Genomic DNA, 23,831 nt, shown 5'->3' with positions numbered 1-23,831 from the left:
CTCTTAACTAAGCCTTTGAATTTCCTATGTGGTCGCCCTGACACACATTCCTTGATGTTTTTCAAGTGGAGTAAAGTAGTGACCTCATATGAAGCCTTTGCAGCTCTGGATTTGTTGTTCAGCTAACAGTGGGTTACATCACTGCCTGAACGCAGTTGTCCTCAGACTTTACGACAAGAGTGAATAAAAATATTTTGTTTTACAGTGGAAGAAGTCGTGTTTTTTGTCGGAGGTCTATTAATTGTATCACACCTCTGTGTTTTGGCTGGCTCTATTATTAACAACAAATAAATGATGCTGTGCACAAACTGTTTAATTGAATAGTATAACTTATACTAGTAGTCTGACTATTCTACCCTACTCTACACCACTGATTAAAGGATTGTGTTTCAGTAAAATGGTGTGCATTGGTTGTTAATACTTGCAAAACCATGAATTACACATTTTACATCCTGGTGTCTAACTATTGTCTAACTGCTAGTAAACCCATGAATTACATATTGGGGAAATACTGTTCTAATATTTAAACAAATAATAATTAGGGAAATAGTGTGTTGCATTGTGTTTATGCAGTGGCATTTGTGTAGCAATAGGACTGTCCAGCAAATTATTTGGAACTATGATCCAAGACTATATATCTGCAATTAAATGTCCTGTTTCCATGTGGTTTTGTCACAGCTTGTGCCACCCAAACCCCAAACACGCGTTTTTCCACATGGTCTGAAAAACACAAGTGATACATCACTGTTAGAGTGGCTTAGAATAAAACATTTCTGCCACCAAGTATGTGTGGCAATGCTGTGCATACTGGAATAAATGCTCTTAAAACAGTCTGCATATTATCACTTTTATGATTTTAATAGAAATGGTAACATTGGCAAGGACATCAATAATAATGGGGGACATTTAAACTTAGTTTTACATAATGAATAATTATTATGAAGATTTTAGCTATTTTTTTAATGTTGCCACTAGGAAAAACATGCTGTCGCAGTGATATCATTGGCCCAGTATTTGACGATGTTAGCAATTTGTTCATGTGCGTTTATACAGTCATTTCAACTACTAAACAAAAACCCAGTAAAATAAAAGCCAGACAGCATCTCTTGTGGTCCAGAAAACAAAATATCTGTGCAAGAATAGCTTTTGACCAAAGAGTCTTTCATATGTTCTTTCCTCGCTCCTCCAGATTGGAATGTTTGTCCGACTGAAGCAATATGCCATGAGGGCAAAAAATTACATATAGGAAACAATCTGCGGAGCATTTTTGGTGTGAACAGTAGACTAAATATTCAGCTGTGTCATGTCATTAAAAGCAGAACAGCATTTTCTATATTAACATCTTAACAGACAATAGGCACTATTGTTCATTAACCCTTTTAGACATTAGACAAATTTGGCATAGTTGGAATTTGGCCGCGGTTTTTAAGTGCAATGCCATGGATGTTTGATGATATCATAGGATGTAAAATCTGACAGACAATTTGACTTGTTTGTACATGACTGAACTTTTTCAACTTTTTAGTCATCTTAGTGTCTGCTCAAAAATCATGAGTATATTTTGGTTATGGAATTACAATAAAGTAAAAACACAAGTGCATGCTTTGGAGCAGGCAATAAAACTCTATTTTTCATATGACTATATTCCACTTGTGGCTTCATCATCCTTTGTATTTTGCCTCATGCATGATCAACGCTGAACCAAATTTTGGAGGGATTCAACTTTTTTGAGAAAAATCTCCAGGCATCCTTGTTTGTTTGTTGGGGGTCCTGTTGTGTCGTGATAGTGACTTTTATTAGAGCTTCTTACAGTTTATCATTATGGTTGAGAATAAATTGAGTGATTTTAGACCAAATAACAAGTAATTGAAGTTTTGTAGATACAAATGTAGAGGCCATACAGCCAGATGTTAAAAGGCCTACCCCACACAAACCACCGGCTTAGCAAGAAATAATGGATTCCATAATAAAGACTTGCAGTTGGGGGAAAGATGGACTGGTTTGCTGCAGGGGAGGACAGTGGCATCAGAACTTAAGGCCTGTTTTCCACAAGTTGAAAGAAGGGCTGGTTTGGATGTGTGTTGGATCGTAACCTAAATCAAACAGTGGATGCTAAAACTGAAAGAAATTAAGCAATAATAGTGCATATATTATTTGCATGTGCTTTACCAGATTTACCAATGTATATAAGGTTACATGAAGTGAAAACAAATTATACACACCTTGAATATATGAACACAACAAATTAAATTCATATTTGTACATTTCTGTGCATAAATTCACAGATCTTCATTGGATCTGTGAATTGGGATACAGCAATAGTTGATACAGGTGTTGGATTTTTTCGAAACTTCCCACAGAAAAATAGTGCAAAACCTAACTGTGTGTCTGTGTGTATGTTTGAATGTACAGAATGTAACTGACAAATGCACAAATCATGATCATCAACACCAGTACGTGAGAGATACAGTCCAATTTTTTCACTTCACAAAACTTAATTTGTATATCTTTAAAGAGCTTGTAAAGGATATCTGCAAACATTTTGCGCCATAGTTAAGAAAATATAAGATTCCTTAGTTCTTTAAATCTGCCACCTAAAAATAATGCCACAAAAAATGACAAGAAGACAAAACAAACTGCCTGAAAATTAAATTCTTGACCCTGGTTTGTATTTATACAGGAATCTATCCATCCCTTGCCATTGACGGCAAGCCTGTTGTTGGCACATGCAAAATCCTTCAGAGCACTTGTGTAAAAAGCATTAAAATTCCCCACGCAATAAAACCGTTATTTATAGGACCGTAACAGCCTTGTAGTTTGTCTAACACAAACCCAAGAGGAGGAACCAAGACACTCAATCCTCTCATAGACACTCACTGCTAAGGCAACTGCAACACATGGCTCATTTGCTGGTTTGTTTAGCTTCCTGATGCAAACCAGTGAAATGCTTCTTTCTTTTTTCAGCAACATGAAAGCTTGAGGATTTATTGAAAATTAAGCGGATAAGAATTTACTCCAAAGGCAGAGCCAGACAAAAAGGGGGAACAAAAGGACAGAGCAAAGTAGCTGCTCTCAGTAACCCATGTGATGTCATATGGAAAAGTGTGTAACATTGTTAAACTATACAAAAAAAGACAAACTTGTGACACAACACTTGCGGCATTAAGGAAGAATGTGTCACTCACTTGTTAAAATTCAAAATAAAGGAATTAACAATCAGAGAAAAATGTTCTGCAAAAACCAGAGAAGTCGTCATAGACACAAGGTCAGCAGAGTTCAACAGTTCCACAATGTTGTTGTGGAAGACTGCGGATGAGTTAAGATATGAAGTGGCTCCCCAGTGAGACCTAGCATCCTCTACTGCCTCTCGCCACAGGTACCTTACAGGGTGAGTGGGATTTTTTCAACTGCAGTTGCTGAAAAGGGGCCCTCAATTAGTCCACAGAAAGAATTCAATGAGACTTCCTTTCATCTTAAGGGAATGGGAAACAAAACCATCTCTCCTGATGATAGCTGACACTGCATCACCCCAGTGCCACAAAAACTGCAAAAGAGCATGGAGGCCGTCACTTTTAGACAAAATCTTGATGATAGGGCAAGCAGGTCTGGAAACTTGCACCTGAACATATCAGACTTTTTCATTTGTCATTGTATCCAACTTCCCCAGTGTCAGTAAGTACATTAAATGTACAGAGATGTAATGTGGTGACAGCATATTAGTGTAAGAGCAACAGGCTTCCATAATGAAGGTTTTTTGCATTGCAAGAGACTGTTAGGTAACAAAAATGTTCAAGGTTCAATTCCAAAAGCAGCTGTAATTGAGGAAGATACTTAACGTCAATCTACTTGTTCATGTTAATTAAATCTATAGATAAAACATGTTCAAAACAGGTCAAAGGCTTGGCCTGTGGTGTTGGTGCTTGCTGCTTTCTCGAGAATCTCTCATACAGACAACTTCACATTCAACACTGCCCAACACCTTCCATTACATAGTCGCGTCACACATCCAAGAACAACAAACAATCAAGTCAGAAACACGGCTGAAATACTGTACACACTGGTTCACGGGAAAAAACAGGGGCCAGACTTTAGGCAAGGCAGACACTGTGGACCTGGGCTGTTCAACAGCTATAAATGTATCATGATATTTAGATATGAAAAATATTAAATGGTGCTAATATTTTCACTCATTGTACCCCAAAATATATTACAATGCCCCCCCACCCCCTCACAAAGCACTTATATATATAACTTAACCATATTGTGTACTTTTACTTCACAGGAAATCATTGTGCAAATACATTTACTGATGCTCCGCCCCCACTGCTGAGCACTGTTTACTTGTTTATTTTATGTTTATTAATATTGAACGTGTCGCCTGTAAAAACTGCATCAATTCGACACGGTACTCCCTTAGGACCCAATACAGGGAAGTAGAGTTTGAAGTAGATCAGATGAGCTGTTTTGGAGATATGCGAAGACCAGACAGACAGACAGGGATTTCTTGATCCTAGATGATGTGTCTGTGACAACAAACGAGTGAGTTGGTGAAAGTTCCACTGCGGTGTGACAAGTATGTCATGGAAGTAAGGATATGTGACTCATGTCAGAGTTCTACATGTTGGTGATGGAGGAAACAGTTGTCTTTTCATAACTCTTTTGTTTTCATAAAGCAAAGTGGGTAGCACATGTTTAGTTTAGCTGATTTACTTGAAATTAAGAAGTGATTACCGCATTCATACCACAGCTGCCCACTCTCATTAAAACATTTTTCCAGCTGCTTTCATTTGATTACAGTCGATTTTGGCAGAAAATAATAGCCGTCAAAATCTTTACGGCAGAATCAAAATTAGGATCACATTGATCAATCAAGTACAATAACGCCTCAGACGTAAATCTCAGATCAATGGCAGGATTTTAGCAAGGAATGAATGAAAATAAAGTGCCCTGGAGCAAAGCACATTACCCTGAATCTTACCTGGTAAAGACTGCCTACATGGATCAGGGTTATGCAAAATTGTGCCTCCGTGTTGTGTTAAAGAGGGCACAGCACGGGGAAAAAGGGGATGCATGTTCAGTAAACATTCTCTGAATTATTAAATGCACCTCTAATCTGCTGTTTGACGTGAACCCTTTTGTCCTCACAGACCCAGTTAGTGAACACAGACATCTATACAATTTTGGAAGTTAATTTACCTTACACAATCATTTAGAGTAAAACTCTAAATTAGTAAATGGTTTGCTACATACTGTTGCTGATTGATATAACACAATAGTGTTTCCCAGTTCAGATAAGGTTTTGAGTCTGTTGTTGTAGCGTCTGGTTGCTCTTTCCCAGCACATCTTCTACTTATTCCTGGGCATACAGGAATGAATAGAAGAAGAACTGGGTAGTTGGTATGAGTAATGATAATCACCACGACTGAGGAGAGGCAGAAGAAAAGAGTGCCAGGCTGTACAACTCAAACTTAATCAGAGAATTACAAGGAAGACGCCACGCTGTTTTATTCATGTCTTAGAAGTGCTCTGCAGAAGCACCGAATGCTAAAAGCAATGATGCTGTTGGACATAAAGATGAAAATATTGCATATGAGCGTGAGACTTTTGCTGTTCCCACAATACTACAGACTGAATAGATCACTTCTGTATATAACTGGGAAAAGCTCTCACCTAAAAGATACATTTTTTGTTTTGACTGTGTGTTTGTGTGTGTGTTAGGATGAGAGCAATCCATTTGCCTGACTTTATTTTCTAATTCAGAAACTAATTTTGGGTTTCAATGTCAAGTGCTGCTACAGACACTTCCACACATTCATCAGATTATGATGACACTTGTCCAAACATCACCTTTGCTACTCAAGTCAAGTCAATAGAAATCCAATACACTTTGTAGATGCAAGTTTTAAGCCTAGTAGAAGTCTGAGATAAGACAAATGTGGTACATGAAATCAGGGATTTACTGAGATCCTTTCATTATGTCTAATCTTCTTATTTGGATTTTCATATACTCCTGATCTGCTGTGAATAATGAGGTATCTTTACAAGATGGTATTGATCCAGTAAACATGTGACTATGGGTTATTCACATTTTGGACACAGCAAATACTGCCACTCTGTGTTCCAAAACAGACGGTGCTGCTTGAGATTGCAGCTCCGCTCTGCTCCAGAGTCATTACACACTGCAAAAAGTAACAGTTTTTAGTGACTTTTTTATTTCACCTTAAATGCACATTTATCACCATTTGAAACCACCTGTCTGTGGGCTAAATGAGTATAATTCAAGCTAATATAATGTCATTCTCTTGACACAGATTAAGTTATTAAAAAAAAAACTGTTATGTATTTTAACGTGTGTCATTTCTAGAGCATATCTGCATTTGTGAGTCAAGCTTTAAAAAATACAAAACAAGTGAAATTATCACATTCCATCTCAAAATAAAAAATAAACCAACACATATCACCACATTAGACTATGCTATAACGTGAAATGCTATTAGAGTCTTAACACTGTATTAAAAGATGGTTCTTAAAGGTTGTAGCTCTACTGTGGTAAAACGATCGGTACTCTGTTGTTAAATTAAATTGTTTCTTGTTTTCCTTACTTTTTGATAGTACAAAGATTCATTTCAGAAAAGGTTCCTGATAACCCTGAAATAAAAGCTGGACCCAAGAACCCTTTCTTGTGCTATAAAATAAGTTGTTCAGATTCTTTAAAGCACTAAGGGGGTCTTAAGCCTTTTGCAGTACATCATCTTTTGGTTCAATTATCTATGTTTCCGAGTGCAGCTATAACATCATAACTAATACTTAATTAGTAACCTGATAATAATTAGGTTAATGACCTAAGGAGCCCTAATCAACCTCCTCCGATTGTGTGGGTGACTGTGTGCGGATTACTGTCGGGACAAAGAGACAGACAAACACACATGTTTTCAGTCCAAACACTTATCATGGTGCCTCAGAGAAGCCTCAGCATCCGTCTGTGGTTCCAATGTGAGTACCTGATGCAGTGCGACAGGTCTGAATGGCACCCAGATATCTCCACGATCCACAAAACAAATCCACAGATCTCATATGAACTAATGATAACGTCATTCCCAGCGAGACACATTCGTAATTCCTTTATAATGAGGCTCCTTTTTAATGTGAATCATGTCTGTCGTATGAACCATCAGAATCATTTACATTTGAATGTGCCATGGTGGTAGATGTCATCGCTCTGCATAAAGTCAACTTTCCAGTAACCTCTTTGCGCACAGATAATCTGATACACGATCTGTTTCTTTGTATCACACCGCAAAAATCGCTAACTTTTCTTTGTGATAAATACATTTCATTTTAATTAATTTGTTTAAGATGTTTTCAAGAAAGTCTTAGAAAATGATACTTGATGATACAATTCCCCGGAATATAAAACATAAATAATAATGTATTCTTTTCATTCCCGTGGCAGAATTTTATTTCTCCTGCAATGAAGAAATGTCATTCTCACTCTCACAGTAGAATATTTGACTGAGCAGCTGGCATCTAATGAGTTATTCCTCTGCCAAAGTCGCTCTTCAGCTCTTGACGCGCAGTCTTTGAAAGTACCTTCGATTTCAGCCGCTGCATCTCAGCCAGAGGACTGAAAGTAAAAAAAAAAAAAAAAAAAGGACATCTCATTTCCTCCATAGCACCGATGACCGGAGCTTTTATCATTATGGCTAATTAAGCCCTGGCACGACGTGCTAAGAGGCAGGTAGAGCAAACAGGGAGTTGGCGAGGAAGGAGGACCATTACGCAGGTTATCATGACATCACCACGGGCTGGCTATAAAGCGGTGAGGACCAATACGCAGAGTTAGAGAAGCACTTGAGGAGCTTTGGAGTAAAGGACGGACTGAAGCCTCTTATGTTTAACAGCTGATTGGCTGCTACCGTCTCTTTTTCTGAACTTCAGCGCAGCGGAATCCCTTAAAGAATACAAGACTTGGCAAAATGAACTTGTCATACTTGGTAGCGTGTGGACTTATGGTCACCCTGCTTTCAGTGAGGATGGGGGCAAAACCTTTATCTCAGGCGCAACAGAAGGTAAGAATAAGTCACTTATATTCTTATTGCTGAGAACTAAAGGGTATTTGCTTCGCAGTATCAACCGTTGGGAGCTGAATGCCGCTTCAGGAGTGAGCAGCTGCTCTGTGGTCCAGACGCGCAGGACTGTTGTTTTACGCATCATATTTCATAATTTCAGTCATGTTTAGCAATTCAGCGAAGGCATTTTTTCCACACCCTGAATCTAAAACATCATAGCAAATCGGCTTTATATCACTTTATTTTATAAAGAGACAGCATATTTTATACCAATTGATCCCATATAGACATCATAACTACTGTCTTTTGCTCCCCAGCATTTTACATTTAGCATTTAAGCGCCCAATGAAATAATTTGACAAGAGCTACAAATACGAAAAAAAACGAAGCATTTTAGCAGAAACCATTCAAATTAAAATGTGGTTTAAGCAATATAAGAAGCTAATTTACATTATTTACATATTCATTATCAACTTGGAATTGATATTTTCTCATTTCTTTGCCAAATTAAACTACAATCTCAACGTTTTTATGCGTAAAATCACCATTACGCATAGAATTCGTCTGTAGAATAAAACCGATAATTCATATGTTACCATTTGAAATCAACGTTTTAATTATTAACTTAGATGGCAAAATTTGGAATGGCTGCAAGTTGATGCCACAGCCTGTGTTCAGAGCAGAAGAGCGGGCTACAGGCACCTGTCTTATGACTCCTCACTGAAGGCAAAAGCAAAGTCTGAAATGTCATAACTGACCTGTCACCTAATGAAAATGAAAGTACAGAATCCTAACTACATTGATGGTGTCCTTTGAGTCCTTTGAATTGAATAACTTTAGCATCTTGTGGATCTATTCGAAAGTTGCTTTTCACTATCCAACACAATTAATCCTATAGCGCCGTGTGTAAAACATGACAAGCATTACTACATGTTCTCTCTTGGCCAATGCACACAGTGTTTGAAAGAGCTTTAATACACACCACGTTGAGGTTTTCCCCCAATTTAAACAATTGCTCTGCTCAAAGAGGCACCAAGCATGTATTGTTATATGATCAAAAGAATATCTTTTTGCACAAGGTATTTGACTAAGGAAGATGTGGTTTATTTATTTTATCAATCTGTGTTCCAGTCTCTTAGAAGTTTGCTGGGCGAGGAGCTGGCAGAGTTTCTGGAGTCGGAGGAGAGGGAGAGGCGGCTAGACGCTGTGCGCTCTCGGATACGGTTACTGCGAGATTTACGCATGGACACCCGGGCCAGAGGGATGTGGGCTCGTCTCCTTAATGACCAACCTGCACCGAGGAGACACAAATCTGGAAACAAGAAAGGGGGTTCCACGTCACGGAGTGGCTGCTTCGGACACAAGATGGACAGGATAGGAACCATCAGCGGCATGGGTTGCTAGGGTTGGAGCAGTGCTGTTATGGTGAGTTGTCTTTAAGTCATGGTCCCGCCTCACACTTAGATTCATTGCAGCCTAACGACATGGCGTATAAACAGAACCATGAGGACAAAGGGGAATGTATTGGGGTAAGGAGAGAATGACACAATCAGGGGAAAAAGAAAAACAATCAAGAAAGCGTAATCAAGGGTCCAGTTTATGGAAGGATGTTGGAAGGGGATGTAAAGACAGTAGGAAGAGAGAATGGATAATATGAGGATAGAAAGAAGGAAAGCATTTTAGTTATTTTCTCTTTTGTCAATGGTCATCTATGGACTCCATTTAGGTGACAGATGGGAGGTTTTCTGTTTCATCAAAGGTCCTTAATGGGTCTTGAGTTTAGCTGCAGAATGGACAGAGCGAAAGGAGAAAGAAAGGAAGGAAGGAAGGAAGGAAGGAAGGAAAGAAAGAAGGAAGGGAGGGAAAGAGAAAGCAAGCAAGAAAGACAGAAAAGATGTTCAGGACAGATGTTCTTGATGGTTGTCTCAGCACAGCGTATGCTTTGCGTCCACGGTTAGGCCAGTTTAGAAGAAGCATCCAGTCTGAGTGGCAGCCATATTGAGGATAGCAAGTGGAGAGTGATGGCCATGCATGCTTGTATTCCGTCAGGCGATGAATTCACAGTCTTGGCCAAAGGTCAGCTTGATGTAAGAAATCATATTAAACACAATGCATTCTGTAACTATATGTCATTAACCTCAGTTGCCTGACGGACTTTTCATTGTGAGAATACTTGAGATAAGAGAACATGATGCCTCAAATTTCTGATGTCATCAAACCTTGACCTATTGTCTAGCAGTGTTTCCTCCCTGGACAGGAACCTCCTTAAGACAGCAGGAAAGCCCACTTAAACTGATTTCAGCTGATATATGGGAAACAATCCAGTCCACTCTTGTATTCATGCACATCATCATAAATGATCCCATCTGCTTGATCTAGAAAACAAGTAGCATATATCAAACGAGGAGAGCGAGAAATGGAGCAGGGAAAAGGGGATGCAGACAGGCTAACGCACACACATTGTAAACACACGGCACCCTGCAGTGGCCAGGATCTTTCTGGGAAACCCGTTCTTTTTATCCAAGTGATTTTAACAAAAACAACAACCACAGCCCCCTTGGCTGTGGTGGTGAATGAAGAAATGAGGAAGCGAGGTGACGCACAATTAGTCCTGAGGCGTAAATCCTCATGGGGGAGTGTGATTTTGTGACTAACTTGAGTGAGTGTGTGTGTTTCATCAGCTGACACTCCCTCAGTGGGCTGCAGTGTATTGTAAATGTGGAAGTCTGTGTTAGATATGTGTTCATTGAGGTGAAAGTCATGGCAAAACTCAACACCTTGAGAGCCATTGAGAGGCAGTCAAAATGCTCCCGATCTTACACCTTTAAGCATAAAACTGAAAACTTAATTTGGAGATTCACAGACTGATGAGAACCGTGAGGGCTACGTTGATGAATACATGGTCGATAAGCACTGCAAATTTGCTGAATAAATGAACTTGTGTGAATAGGGTAGTTTGAGAATGCTCAGTCTAAACTTTCTTCTCGTTTCCTGTCTTTATCTAGATCTCTGGACGATGGGTTGGAAAACAATGGTTCAGTTTGTTCTCACCTGAGGGAGAAAAGAAGAAAAACTCACCAAGTGACAGATTTTCGGTACGAAAGTCAACACGACCAGCATAAACAAAGACTGAGATGACGATGCTACAAAACCCTCATATAAATTTATATATATATGATAAATATGCAGGTATATATACATATATACATATGTGTATACCATACAAATGGTCAACTGATGCATACTACAAGACAGCGGACACTAGTGTAAAAACTACAAACCGCAAAGCTGTATATTGTTGCTGCTGCTGCTGTACATTCATGTACTTCATCTTTTCCTGCATAAATGTATTTATGTTTTAAAAACTATTTATATGTTTATAAAAAGAGATATTTATAAATATGAGTTTTATTTATGTAACATTTTGAAAATGGATGCAAACTGCAGGTCAATTCTTTTTGTAACTTTTTTCTTTTTGTCTCAAATAGTTGTAAATGTTTTCAAAGATGATAAAAACAACATTCCATGTGCACTTACATGTATCCTCTTGGGGTTTTATGTTTCAACAAAAGTGGTAAATTCTAGTTACTGAACATTTTCTGCACGGCTTGCAGGCAAAAAAAGCGATATGTTGGATATGTCTGCTTGGGCTAAGAAAAAAGCTGCCTTATTTTCAGCTTGACCGCCATTTATTTCTATGCTGATCAGATCTTAAAAAGGTTTCACTAGCAGCGAGTGTACATCAATAGGGGACCTGCTCCTCACAGAGTTGGAGACGTATTAATGGCATCACACCCTTATTAGGTGCCACTTTTAAAGTTGGTGAAGCTTTTTTAATCAACATAAGGTACCATACAGACAAACATTACAAAAGAAAATGGAAATATGACTTTGTACCATTGCATTGCATATTCACACTATGACAAAAAGTAATTTAGAGTGAGAGCAATGGTAGAATAAGGTTCAATTCCAAAATCCATGGGCCAAAGCCTCAAAAGCAGACATGTTCATGATGTCCCCTGTAAAGTAATAGCATCCAATGCAATATGACAAATATCATGGTTGGATTTAAGGGGCAGACGAGATGAAGAGATTCTTAAAGCAATACGTTTTCAGATGTTGTTGCACTAACTCTTGGGACGTGGATGAAGGTCAAGCCTTTACTTTCACAGCTTTAAGTTTTATGATTATGGTAGTTATACCAATCTTTATTTATATGGCATGCATCTAAAGCAGATTTTCCAAAGTGAAAGGCATGAAAAGAAAACAGTAAAGCATACAGAAAAAGACATAAATATATGAGATATTCAAAGAAACAAACAAGCAACCCAAGAAAATAAGATGGAAACATTTAAAGGCAAGTCCATAAAAGTGTATTTATGAGGAAAACGTGATAATGAATTGGCGAGCCGAAGTTTCTGTGACAGGTTGTTCCACAGCCTTGTGGTATAATCACCCAGAAGGGAGATGAGAGCCAGAAAGACCATATCTGTAGGTAGGTAGGAAGCAGTGTGCAAAACATGATAACAACTGTCAAACACAAATACAGTAAAGGGACTACACTGAAAAGCTGGATGGTTGACCAGAAACAAATGTGCATTTACCCATAATAAAGAAAATCCCTTCTGACCTAAAATCCCAGGATGCATCTATCTCAATCCCTGCACTTTCTGTCTGTTGTATTCAATCAATTTGATACATCCCTGCAAAACAGCATAGGCTAACAGTTGCAAGAAAGTAGCTTTGTTCATTCCTTCAAATTCAGCATAGTTGAAGGACATTAATAAAACGAGTGACAGTAACAAGACTGAAAACAGACGTTGTGTTCAATAGCCAGGTGGAATATATTTCAAACACCTAAAACAGTGTCGGATTTTGTGTTGAATACAAACTGAAACATGAGGGAAATGAAATGCAGAAACATATGACTGAGGTTGACTGCATGGTTCCTAAATTCTTTTATCTATACTCTTACCTCAACCAATCTACCATAAATCAGGGATTGTTTTAATCAGGTAACTATTTTAATTTGAAAAATATGACATTGTGCGTGCTTGTATAGTTATTCCAAGCCAAGCTGTAACATACATACATGATAAATGGTACAACACATGCATGCAGCACTGAGAAGAGCCATTGAGTACTTGACCAAACACTATGAAAAAAATATTGGAAAATGAGTGTCACATTATGAGTGGACTGTCAAACAAGTCCAGCATATAGCTGCAGCGGATGTGCTGTTATTGTCACTGCAGTTAGTGCATGAGATATGACAGAGATGGTGAATGACATGCAACAAACAGCTTAACCCTAGAAATGAAGTATGTGTGATCATCCCTACCCTAATACCTTCAGTGTGTTGAAAAAAACATTTTACTTTTATTCAAGGATGGTTTTAAACTAATTGACTATGGGTGAATATATTGTTTATATGTATATTGTTAGACAGGTAAGGTGACAGACCGTTTTTAAGGTTTTTTAAGCTTGCGATGCTATTCACCAGAGTCCGGATCAGTGACAAGTAATCATTGGTAAGTGTTTTGTAGAAGTAAAAAAGTGTCCAAAACAATCTACTATTAAAGAAAGATGACTCTCCAGGTGATTTTCCCCAGATTTTTTTTTACAAAAAATAAAAAGAGTTCAAATGTCTTTTTAGTTAAAAAGAAAAGAAGAAGAAAGCTAATGAATGAACAAATAAAACGAAACAAAGGAGTTGTTTAACCCCTCACTAATGAAATTATGGGTATATCTTTATTTAACTGTGAGACACTAAGCTGGAATGGAAAGGTTTTCTTCACGCACTGCTCTGTGAAAAGAGTGAGGGATTTAAAACGCAATGCTGCCTCTGTGTGGTGTTGAGGGTTAATTACTCAAATGTGCTGTTGGTGTCCCCTGGGAATCAGTTGAGTATCAGATGCTGTTGGCTACACCATGTAGTACACACATACATAGTGCTTCAAAGGAAGACCGTGGGGTATCATCAAAGGTTCTAGAACAGCTAAGGGCCTTGTGGTGAGATGTTTTTTCATCTGCCATGGTCAAGAGTGAACTTTCAATATTTACATTGAAGTCCTTCAAGAGCTCAAATAGAAATTTTAACATCTTCAATTCCATGAAAACTTGGCAAACTCCATCTGCTGGTGAAGATTGATGGGGTACATTCAAAAGCTCCAGAACTGCAACTAAACAGACTTAATGGTGTTTTGTCTACTAGGCCTACTTCAATGTTTCCCCTTCCTTATTATACTTGACTGATATCAGACATAATTGTCAAACTCGGTGGAGAAGGCAAATTCAAAGGTCTGGACCCAATATCCATTCTGTAGCCCACATTTGTTATCTTAATTTCTTTTTTTTAATCATTATTATAATAATAATTATGATATTTTGCTGGAGTATAAGCATTAATACCACACAAAAAAAGTACTTAAACTAGCAAAAGCAGAAGTACTCCTTACGAACATCATACAGGCTGTTTCTATGATGCTTTAACGTAGAGGCAGATATTGTTGATCGTGGTCAAGCTGGGACTATTCTTCCTACTTTATACAGTTAAGTAGTTTAATCTAACCTTTAACAATGCATCATATGTTATGATATGTGAAATCATAATCTGCAAAGCAACTGGTAACTGTATGGCAAATCAATGTAGTAGCGCAAATAGTTAATCTCCTGTTAAATAAGCTAACGTTACTTGAGAAGAAGAAGCAAACCTATACAGCATGCCATACAGCAGCATAACATGGAAGTACTCGAGTATTAGGCTGGGCTACCTCAAATTGGTAAAGTACCTCAACGTTATCTGAGTAAATTAACTGCTCGATGCAACTGGTGTTCCGCATGGTGGGCTCCATGTGGTTGATCGGTGATGGCAACTGGCCCAGACCACGTGGCTCACGTAAACAGCTGCGTGGGACATACAGATGCTCTGTACTGTGTGGCACACACAGTCTAAAATGGCCATACAACTTATTTACCTGTACCATTTATGAAATAGTCGACCATTTATTTCTCTAAAAATGTAAAGTTAATAAAGTTAATACCTTTATACTGTATCGCTTTAAATTCAGCGTGACATAGGCCTACTTGTCTTCAGAGACAAACATTACTTTATAGATGCTTCAGCAACAACACATTACCAACGTGGTTGTTTAAGTAGCTCAGGTATGTATTCATAGGTAACGTTAAAATGGTTTACCTCTGCGTTAATACATGTTAAGGGCTGTCGGTGGAAGTGATGCGCGGGCACGATGCAAATGCTCTACCCGTTGATTGGTGAAAACAGTCATGTGAGCAGGTCGCCGCGAACGCGCAGAGCAGGAGAGTAACGAGCGCGGCTTCCACTTCTCTGTCTTTCCTGCCCAATGTCCCACCGAGTAGGCTGAGCCACGTGTATGCGATAGCAATTTCGTTACTTGTTTCCAAACGTCCAGTTCTTTGTGTTTCATTGAAACACACAACAGCAACCATGGTGAAATTAGCAAAGGTAAGACCAAGTGGCGCACATTTGACTGTTTAAAGTGTTTGCTTTTGTGGTCGAAATGCTCTGTTGTTACGCATGAGGCCTTCGCGAATAAGTTGCTGCGTTTCTGTGAAAAACGGAAATGACACCGGGGGGAAATGTCTCGCTGCTATTGCTTTCTATCGAGTAATTGCACCGTTAATGAAATAGTGTTGCTTGGTCGAAAATGCACGGTGAAATTGATAAACGATCTAAACATTTCATCTAGTCCGAGATCGGCCATGTTTGTACCCTGCTTTTGGTTTTGTGGCCTTGCCTGCTAACTGTTAACGCTACCGAGTACTCAAGATGGCATTCATGCGCGTTCTCGATTTTAAGGATGGATTTTAGAGATGCATATAAGACGTATTTAATGTTACGACGCAAACGCTGGGTAACTAATATCAACATGTATTAATAATTTATTAAAGATGGGAAATGTATGTACTGAGCTAGCTAACGTGTAGTGATTAAGCGCTAGCGTGTTGTTTTAATAGTCAAAATGCAGAGCCGTAGCGCAAGTTTAATTCCTTCGACTTGTTGGCAGGGCGGATAACTTGTGGTTCTTCTTGCTTTATTTAACATAAACCGTTTTAATTTAAGTTTGTTGCCCGTTCTCGTGCAGCCGTTTTTCTGTATCTGCTCGGCATGTGCTTAAGAGCCTGTCTCGGAACAGGCAAAATTAGCCAACATGCTAGCAGCCCGACCTCCTGAGCTCCACGTGGGTTGTGCGCCTGCTCGGTGTGACACACGAGGCAAAAAAAAAACCAAACCGAAGAGAACCAGATTACCGCCCAGACATGTGGCGGTTACTAAGCGCGGATCGTGTTTGGCCCACGCAAATCATTATTATAGTGATTAAATAATTCGTTTTGGCGTTAACTTTGTAACTGATGGCGTTAAACCCCCAATGTTTTTTTTTAGTCTAAATTTGTGATTTGACTAGTGCCATCAAATTTGTGATTTGTTTTTTAAAGTTGATTTCCCCCCCCCTCTTGTTTCAGGCAGCCAACAAGCAGGCAACGCAGAAGAAAAAAGCCCCTCCACCCCCCAAAGAAGTGGAGGAGGAATCTAGTGAAGAGGAAAGCAGTGATGGGGAGGAAGAGGTACATTTAATTTGAGTTTGTAATATTCTTTACGGGCATGTAAAGTAATAATAAAATGTAGATTTCATACATGTTTTTTTATTTTTATTTTTTTATTCCAGACTCCGGCCCCTAAAGCGGTAAAGAAAGCCACACCAGCAAAAGCTACCCCGGTCGTTAAAAATGGTGCTGCTGCCAAAAAAGCAGAAAGTGAGGAGGATGATGATGATGATTCAGGTAAGCATCAGAATTCAAAGCACACCGTTTTGGGATGTTTAGAGATTTATATAATACAAAAATCATAACAAGGTCCATTAAGTAGCTGTTCTGGAGCTTTGATTGTACAGTACAATATTCCTTAGAAGCAGCCTGTATGAATCGGCTGAAATTTACATTTTCCAGCTTCTGAGCTTGATCTAGTACTCCAGCTTATTATAGCCACACAGATAATGCTATGAATGTGTATGCCCTCATATTCAAGATGAGCACCGTAAGACCCAAATGTGGATTTCTTCTGCTTCATCAAGTTAATGGTGCTGTTATGTTTTGTCAACCAACAGAGGAGTCTGAAGAGGAAGCCCCCCCACCCAAAAAGACCCCTGCTAAGGGTAAACCCGCACCAGCCAAGGCAGCTCCTGCAGAGGAGTCTGATGATGAAGACGAAGAAGATGGTAGGACATTAAACGTTGTATTGCGGGTGTTCCTTGTAACAGTTATTTATTTGTAATGGCTTTCAAGATTGGCTCAAGCTAAATCTTAATGCACCAGTTGATCATATAATTCCATTTGGTAAACTAAATATTATATATTGTGCTACACCCTCCATTTCTTGACACACATGTGGTTGTCCAGTACCCGTGTGCGTAATGTACGGAGGAACAATAAACGCAGTGCTATGTCTTCGGTACCGGTGTGTGTTATCGTCTGCCGGTTCTATCCTCAATCGCTGTAACATTCTGGCATTTTATGGCTTTTGGTGGAATTTAAAGAGTGTCTCTGTAGATTTAAAAAACATCGTGAAAATTCTTAATTCTTGTGTGTGTTTGTCTAGATGAGTCTGAAGAAGAGGCCCCACCACCCAAGAAGGGAGCGAAACCTGCCGCCAAGGCCCCAGTGAAGGCTAAACCTGCAGCGGAGTCCTCTGATGAAGATGAGTCGGAAGAAGAGGCTGCACCTCCCAAGAAGGCCGCACCAGCCAAAAAAGCTGCAAAGGCAGCCAAAGAGGAGTCTGAAGACGACGACGACGACGATGAAGAAGATGGTTAGGAAATCCCTTTAATTACCTTCCTTATTTTGAGCTTTCTGAATTGTTCGAGATGCTAAGTCAATGTGGAGTTCCTGACTTGTGTGCTGCAGTCATAGGAGAGTATATGATGATCAACAAGGGACTTAATACTGATTTTGTATGATGTCACCTTTATTATGAATCTGATGTTGGCAGGGGGTCTGTGGTTGAATTTGGTCACATTGACTCTGGTTGGTAACTCAATGATGCTTATGCTTCTCCAGACTCTGAGGAAGAGATGGACACCACTCCTGCTCCAGCAAAGGCAAAGAAAGCAGGCATGGTCAAGGCCAAGGAAGACTCTGAGGAGGAGGATGATGATGATGATGATGAAGAGGACGATGATGACGACGACGAAGATGAGGAAGATGATGGTGAGTTTTGGTGCTAAAGATTTTACTGTGGTTCACCTGCCAAATTTTGGCCCCATCATTCTGAATGACACTGTACTAAAAGCATGTTTAAGTTTAACCCAGTGTCTGTTCTGGACTTTCTTCCTTTGTCTTGGTGTAATCGATGTCTGAATTCAACATTCTGCAACACTTGTGTCTTCAGATGCCCCAGCGACACCTGCAAAGAGGAAGGCGGAGGGCAAGAAGGACACACCTGCTGCCAAGAAAGCAAAGTCAGAGGGCGAAGGTAGGAATGAAGCACTGACCCATCAATCAAATGTAACATTTCATCATGATGATCAACAAGGGACTTAATACTGATGTCTGATGTCACCTTTATTATTCTGAATCTGTGGCATAATTGGTACTGTTAAACGCAAAATATGAAACTCGATGGTAATTTTTCTCATTTATTAGGGTTCTGTCTATTTGTTGGAAATTTGAACTCCAACAAAGATTTTGATGAAATCAAAGAAGCCCTGAGGAAATTCTTCACCAAGAACAGCCTTGAGGTCGCTGATGTCCGGTTGGGTGGATCCAAGTAAGCGATTAATGAAACAATAGATCATCGGTACTTGTTGGTGGTTGTGTGGAATATCTAAAGTCAGGGTTGTAGCCAATGAGTACCGATCCAATGCCAGTGTTTTATTAAATGACACTGACTGTATTTAATGTAGATCTGAATAAAACTAAATTTACACTTAGATTGCCACAGGCACCTTCTTTTTTTGGCACGCACGTGGCTGCTCGTGTGTGAAATGGACGGAGGAACAATAAATGCAGTTTTGTGTGTCTGTTCTATCCTATCAATCGCTGTAACATTTTTACATTTACCTTGAACGTCCAAATTCATGATTCTAATATGTGCATTGCATCAAGATAAGTCTGAACTTCTCAATTGTAGAAGTCTGACATTGTAGATCTGTCACTTCTGATTGCAAATTGGTTTAATTGGGTCAGTATTTGCTTTTACTGTTACCCCTGAAGAGTAGACTGTAAAGGAGACATGTGGCACACATTGTAGCCATGATGCACAAACAAATAATTGAATGGTTTTACTGGGTGTTAAAGTTGTATCCAGAGATGGATGATTTATCTGTTAAAATGTGAATACTTTTAAAGTTTGCAGACTTTGATATATTATCAAACTGTGAAATCGATGTGTGCAATACAACACATTGTTATTTAAACATTGCTTTAATCTCTTTTATGTCTAATGGTTCTTGCATGACTTGCTTCAACAGGAAATTTGGTTATGTGGAATTTTCCTCTGAGGAGGACATTCAGAAGGCACTGGAGCTCAACGGCAAGAAGGTCATGGGTCAGGAGTTGAAGTTGGACCGGGCCCGAAGCAAGGACAGCTCACAGGAGGGCAAGAAAGGTAAAAAAAAACTGCTTTCATCAGCCGGTGTATGTATAGGAAAGTCAAACTGGGATGTTTCCAGGCAGTTAACTTAAGACATTTCTACATTTACATTTAAATTGCCACCAGCACCTCCTTTTCTTGGCACACATGTGGTTGTCCAGTACTCGTGTGTGAAATGTACGGAGGAAAAATAAATGCAGTGCTATGTCTTCGGTACCGGTGTGTGTTATCGTCTGCCGGTTCTATCCTCAATCGCTGTAACATTCTTACCTTTACCATGAATGTCCAAATTCATGTTTCTTGTATGTGCATTTCCTCAAGAAAAGTCTGAACTTAGGGGAAATGTTTTTTCAGAAGATTGAGAGGAAGCTGGTCCCAATACTGAGATTGCCATTTGTTCCCACAGAGAGGGATGCGCGGACACTATTTGTGAAGAACCTTCCCTTCTCCGCTACCATCGATGACTTGAAGGGAGTCTTTGAAGATGCAGTTGACGTCAGGTTACCTCCAGGCCAGAACGGTTCAAATAGAGGGTAAGAAGAACATGCCAGCGGTTGATGGACAAATTAAATATAAATGTTATCTTATTTTGTTAGTCTGGATGATGTTGCTAGGGAGAATATTTAAGGAATACAAGAAAGCTCCTCGTGTCCTATAAGCTAACCTTCCATGAGCATCCAAACTGTGAAGGAAACAGACTTACCCATATCATCACAATTGCAAAGGCATCGCCGTTTTGAAGGATCAACGTGTCTGGCTTTTGTTTCCCAGTAGGCAATCCTGCCATTCATGACCAGCACTCGGTACATGTCTCCTTATCTTGTTCTAGAATAAGTAATTTATTTTCCCTTTTGACAGCATTGCCTACATCGAGTTCAAATCTGAGGCTGAAGCAGAGAAGATGCTGGAGGAGGCTCAGGGAGCTGATGTACAGGGGAGGTCCATCATGGTCGACTATGTTGGAGATAAGAGCCAGAAAGGGGGGGCCGTGGGACCAGGTAAGCTCCTTAGACAGCTTGTAAAGCTATGCATGTACATCATATCATTAGGTTGAACAATTCCATTTAATATACTACCTTTTACATTTTAAGAATATTGTGCTACACCCTCCATTTCTTGGCACGCACGTGGTTGTCCAGTACTCGTGTGTGAAATGTACGGAGGAACAATAAACGCAGTGCTATGTCTTCGGTACCGGTGTGTGTTATCGTCTGCCGGTTCTATCCTCAATCGCTGTAACATTCTGGCCTTTTATGGCTTTTGGTGGAGAGATTATGCAATAGTTTCTGTGATTAGAGCTGCATGTTTATCGTAGAGAATCAGAAGCAAAGTATGAATTAAGTGTTTCGTATTCATCTCACTGGTCTCTTGTCCTCCTGTCCCTGTAGCGTCAGCAGCAGCCTGCAAAACACTGGTGGTGAATAATCTCTCCTTCACTGCCACAGAGGAAGCTCTACAAGCCACATTTGAGAAGGCCGTCTCTATTAGGATTCCACAGAGAGATGGTAGACCTAAAGGGTAAGTGTTTGTAATGTGTGCAAGGAGGATTTTCTATTTTAGGACGGCCATTTTTCATCTATAGAATCTCAAACTGCTACACCTTCTCATGAGCTCCTCTTAATCTTACCCGTGATTTTGTATGGATTCGCACGAGAAGCAGAGTCAATGTACAGTTAGAACAGGCTCACCCTCTCATTTGGGTGTTGCTTATGTCTATTGTGCAACATGTAGAATTATGGAATCATTTGACAAAATGATCACTAATTCTGCTGCCATTTTCTTTTTGGGCTGTGTGGTCATATTGCAACACCCAGTTAAGCGTGTACTCTCTTCTAATGGCATGCATCTTTTCTTAGTTTTGCTTTTGTAGAGTTTGAGACCACAGAGGATGCCAAGGATGCTCTGGAGAACCTCAACAACACAGATATTGAAGGGCGGTCGGTCCGACTGGAGTACAGTCAGAACAGTGGCAGAGACGGTGGCAGAGGAAACTCAGGTAGGTTTGCAAATGTTACCATGTGCATCTGAACTGCTGTCTAGGTTGGGATATCCCAAAAAGATACAGGTGTCAGCATGGCCAGATGTGATGAAAACCGATTATGATCATTGTGGTGGATCAAATCTTAAAGGTCCATGAAAGCCGTAGTTTTAATGATATCCTCTTTGCTACCAGGTCCAACAAAAACCCTCTTCGTCAAGGGTCTCTCTGAGGACACAACAGATCATACCCTCAAGGATGCATTCGAGGGAGCCGCAGCAGCCAGAATAGTCACAGACAGAGAAACAGGGTCCTCAAAAGGGTAAGTTTATAGAATTGTAAATATTCCCTGTAGCCATTCGCTCTTCCGTGAGCACTGCTCTGTCCAGTGGTGACCGAGTGGATTCGCATGACAAGTAGAGTTAAATCACAGTTAAACCGGCATCTACCTTAGTGGGAGTTGCCCATGTCTAATGTGAAACAATCATGTCACTTTAAAAAAAAAAAAATAGTATACAAGTTGACTTTAGTGAAGTTTAACTAAGTCCTATCCTTCTGCCTCCCCCTGCAGCTTTGGCTTCGTGGACTTCCACAATGAGGATGACTGCAAGGCAGCCAAGGAGGCGATGGAGGACGGTGAGATCGATGGCAGGAAGGTGACCCTGGACTACGCCAAGCCCAAGGGTGAAGGCGGCTTCCGCGGAGGTCGCGGCGGTGGTGGATTTGGCGGCGGCGGTCGTGGCAGAGGAGGCTTTGGTGGTCGTGGTGGCGGCGGCTTCGGCGGAGGTTTCGGCGGTCGCGGCGGTGGCAGAGGAAGAGGAGGACCCCGTGGAGGTGGAGGTGGACGTGGACGCGGTGGCTTCGGAGGTAAAGGATATTAAATTATAGGGCACCTGCTAATGTTTGGTCAGTTGCTAGATTAAATATAGCAATCTGAGGTTTCATTGTTTTCATAATCGATACCTTAGCAAAAGCAAAGGAGATGTTAATTAAAAATATTTGCTTCGACTGGATCAAAACGGAACATTCAGAATATGTTGAGTTGACGATGCCGAACATTAAACTCAGTTGCCTTTGTCTCGTTTCAGGTGGAAGAGGCGGCGGTGGATTTGGAGCCAAACCCCAGGGGAAGAAGATTAAGTTTGATGACTAAATCATTGGTCTGTTTTACTTTTTTGAATGGACTCTGGTTTCATCACTTTTCAGAGCTTTTGGACATTCCAGAAAGCGTCATTGATATATATTTAACTGTTAATGGGCATTTTAGCCCTTTATTTAGACCCCTCAAACCTTCCCCACCCTTGTGTGCCAGAATGGTACTTTTGACCTTCTCAGCTCGAGAGCTTTGTGTGAGTACTGAATGTCCCGAATGCAAACCTGCACCTCTCGCCCTCATTAGCTTACTTGTTTTTCCGAAGGAGTAAAATGGAACGGGTCTGGCAAACAAGTTTGCTGTGAAAAATACGCTTGTCTTTGTCAGATACATTGTGTAAATTTAAACAGTTTGTATGATTTCATTTTACCTTTTTGTAAAAAAAAAAACAACAAAAAACGAAAGATTCACTTGTATCCATATGTTTTGTTTTTATTTCGTCATTTAGTTTGCTTCAGTTGCCAAGTTTTATTGTAATGTGCAAAGCATATTTTGATAGCAGATTTGAGTCAGTGGTCAAGAGTTGGGTGTTAAGAAAATGGCAAAGATGTTCTGTCATGTTTGTTTGGTGGGGCACAGTCAGTGTCTGAGTCACAGAGGATGAAAAACCTCTCGTCTATGTAACATAAAATATTTGTAGTGCATTGACTAATTTTGTTTTTTCCCCATCTGAGAATCTCCAGATTTTCACGTGATTAAATAAAACCTTGTAGGTGGTGATTTTTAAACACCTGTCCTCATTGCATCATGTCGATCTGAAGCTTTGAATAAGTACCTCCAGCTTAACATACTTATGAATATGGACATTGCTACAGCAAATGCAATGCAATATAACATCACTGCAATGAATTCTCGTTTGAAGTCTTATCAACTTGTTGATTCAACTCCAAATTATGGAGACAGATTTATGGTGCTGTTGAATTGTATTGCATTATGTTGAAAGGGTTTTATAAAGATGCTCAAGCTAGCTGAAATGAAAGAATAGAAATTATTGTAAGATGT

General features: G+C 39.7%; 2 protein-coding genes and 4 non-coding genes across 6 annotated transcripts; all 6 read left to right on the top strand.

The window, feature by feature from the left end:
• The first annotated feature begins 7,814 nt into the window (after positions 1-7,814).
• On the top strand, positions 7,815-12,648 carry nppc (natriuretic peptide C). The gene is made up of 3 exons (XM_068707135.1): positions 7,815-8,069; positions 9,201-9,494; positions 11,075-12,648. Exons 1-2 carry the CDS (start codon positions 7,977-7,979, stop codon positions 9,471-9,473), a joined length of 366 nt encoding a protein of 121 aa, XP_068563236.1. The 5' UTR covers positions 7,815-7,976; the 3' UTR covers positions 9,474-9,494; positions 11,075-12,648.
• A 2,765-nt stretch (positions 12,649-15,413) lies between these two features.
• On the top strand, positions 15,414-23,557 carry ncl (nucleolin). Its single transcript, XM_068707497.1, has 16 exons — positions 15,414-15,555; positions 16,575-16,676; positions 16,778-16,892; positions 17,216-17,326; positions 17,707-17,916; positions 18,165-18,314; positions 18,496-18,579; positions 18,750-18,873; positions 19,577-19,713; positions 20,105-20,231; positions 20,557-20,696; positions 21,087-21,216; positions 21,555-21,694; positions 21,872-21,998; positions 22,248-22,543; positions 22,765-23,557. Exons 1-16 carry the CDS (start codon positions 15,538-15,540, stop codon positions 22,827-22,829), a joined length of 2,076 nt encoding a protein of 691 aa, XP_068563598.1. The 5' UTR covers positions 15,414-15,537; the 3' UTR covers positions 22,830-23,557.
• LOC137870622 (small nucleolar RNA SNORA57) lies at positions 17,475-17,612 on the top strand. Its single transcript, XR_011102708.1, has one exon. It is a non-coding gene; the product is annotated as a small nucleolar RNA SNORA57 (small nucleolar RNA).
• LOC137870620 (small nucleolar RNA SNORA57) lies at positions 19,827-19,964 on the top strand. Its single transcript, XR_011102706.1, has one exon. It is a non-coding gene; the product is annotated as a small nucleolar RNA SNORA57 (small nucleolar RNA).
• LOC137870621 (small nucleolar RNA SNORA57) lies at positions 20,805-20,942 on the top strand. The gene has a single exon (XR_011102707.1). It is a non-coding gene; the product is annotated as a small nucleolar RNA SNORA57 (small nucleolar RNA).
• LOC137870618 (small nucleolar RNA SNORA75) lies at positions 21,297-21,427 on the top strand. The gene has a single exon (XR_011102704.1). It is a non-coding gene; the product is annotated as a small nucleolar RNA SNORA75 (small nucleolar RNA).
• Positions 23,558-23,831: the final 274 nt, after the last annotated feature.

This window comes from Cebidichthys violaceus, unplaced genomic scaffold (genome assembly GCF_023349555.1).
Source record: "Cebidichthys violaceus isolate CVI_PGR_0920_01 unplaced genomic scaffold, fCebVio1.0.p SCAF_13, whole genome shotgun sequence".
In the NCBI taxonomy this organism is placed as follows: Eukaryota; Metazoa; Chordata; class Actinopteri; order Perciformes; family Stichaeidae; genus Cebidichthys; species Cebidichthys violaceus.
The sequence above is the reverse complement of the archived record's forward strand: the minus strand, read 5'-3'. Positions and strand labels throughout refer to the sequence as shown.

Coding starts and splice junctions, on each gene's coding strand:
- ncl (XM_068707497.1), top strand. Junction 21,217..21,554: donor AGAGATGGTAGACCTAAAGG/GTAAGTGTTTGT, acceptor ATCTTTTCTTAG/TTTTGCTTTTGTAGAGTTTG. Junction 21,695..21,871: donor CGGTGGCAGAGGAAACTCAG/GTAGGTTTGCAA, acceptor CTTTGCTACCAG/GTCCAACAAAAACCCTCTTC.
- nppc (XM_068707135.1), top strand. CDS start 7,977: ATGAACTTGTCATACTTGGTAGCGTGTGGACTTATGGTCACCCTGCTT. Junction 8,070..9,200: donor TATCTCAGGCGCAACAGAAG/GTAAGAATAAGT, acceptor TCTGTGTTCCAG/TCTCTTAGAAGTTTGCTGGG.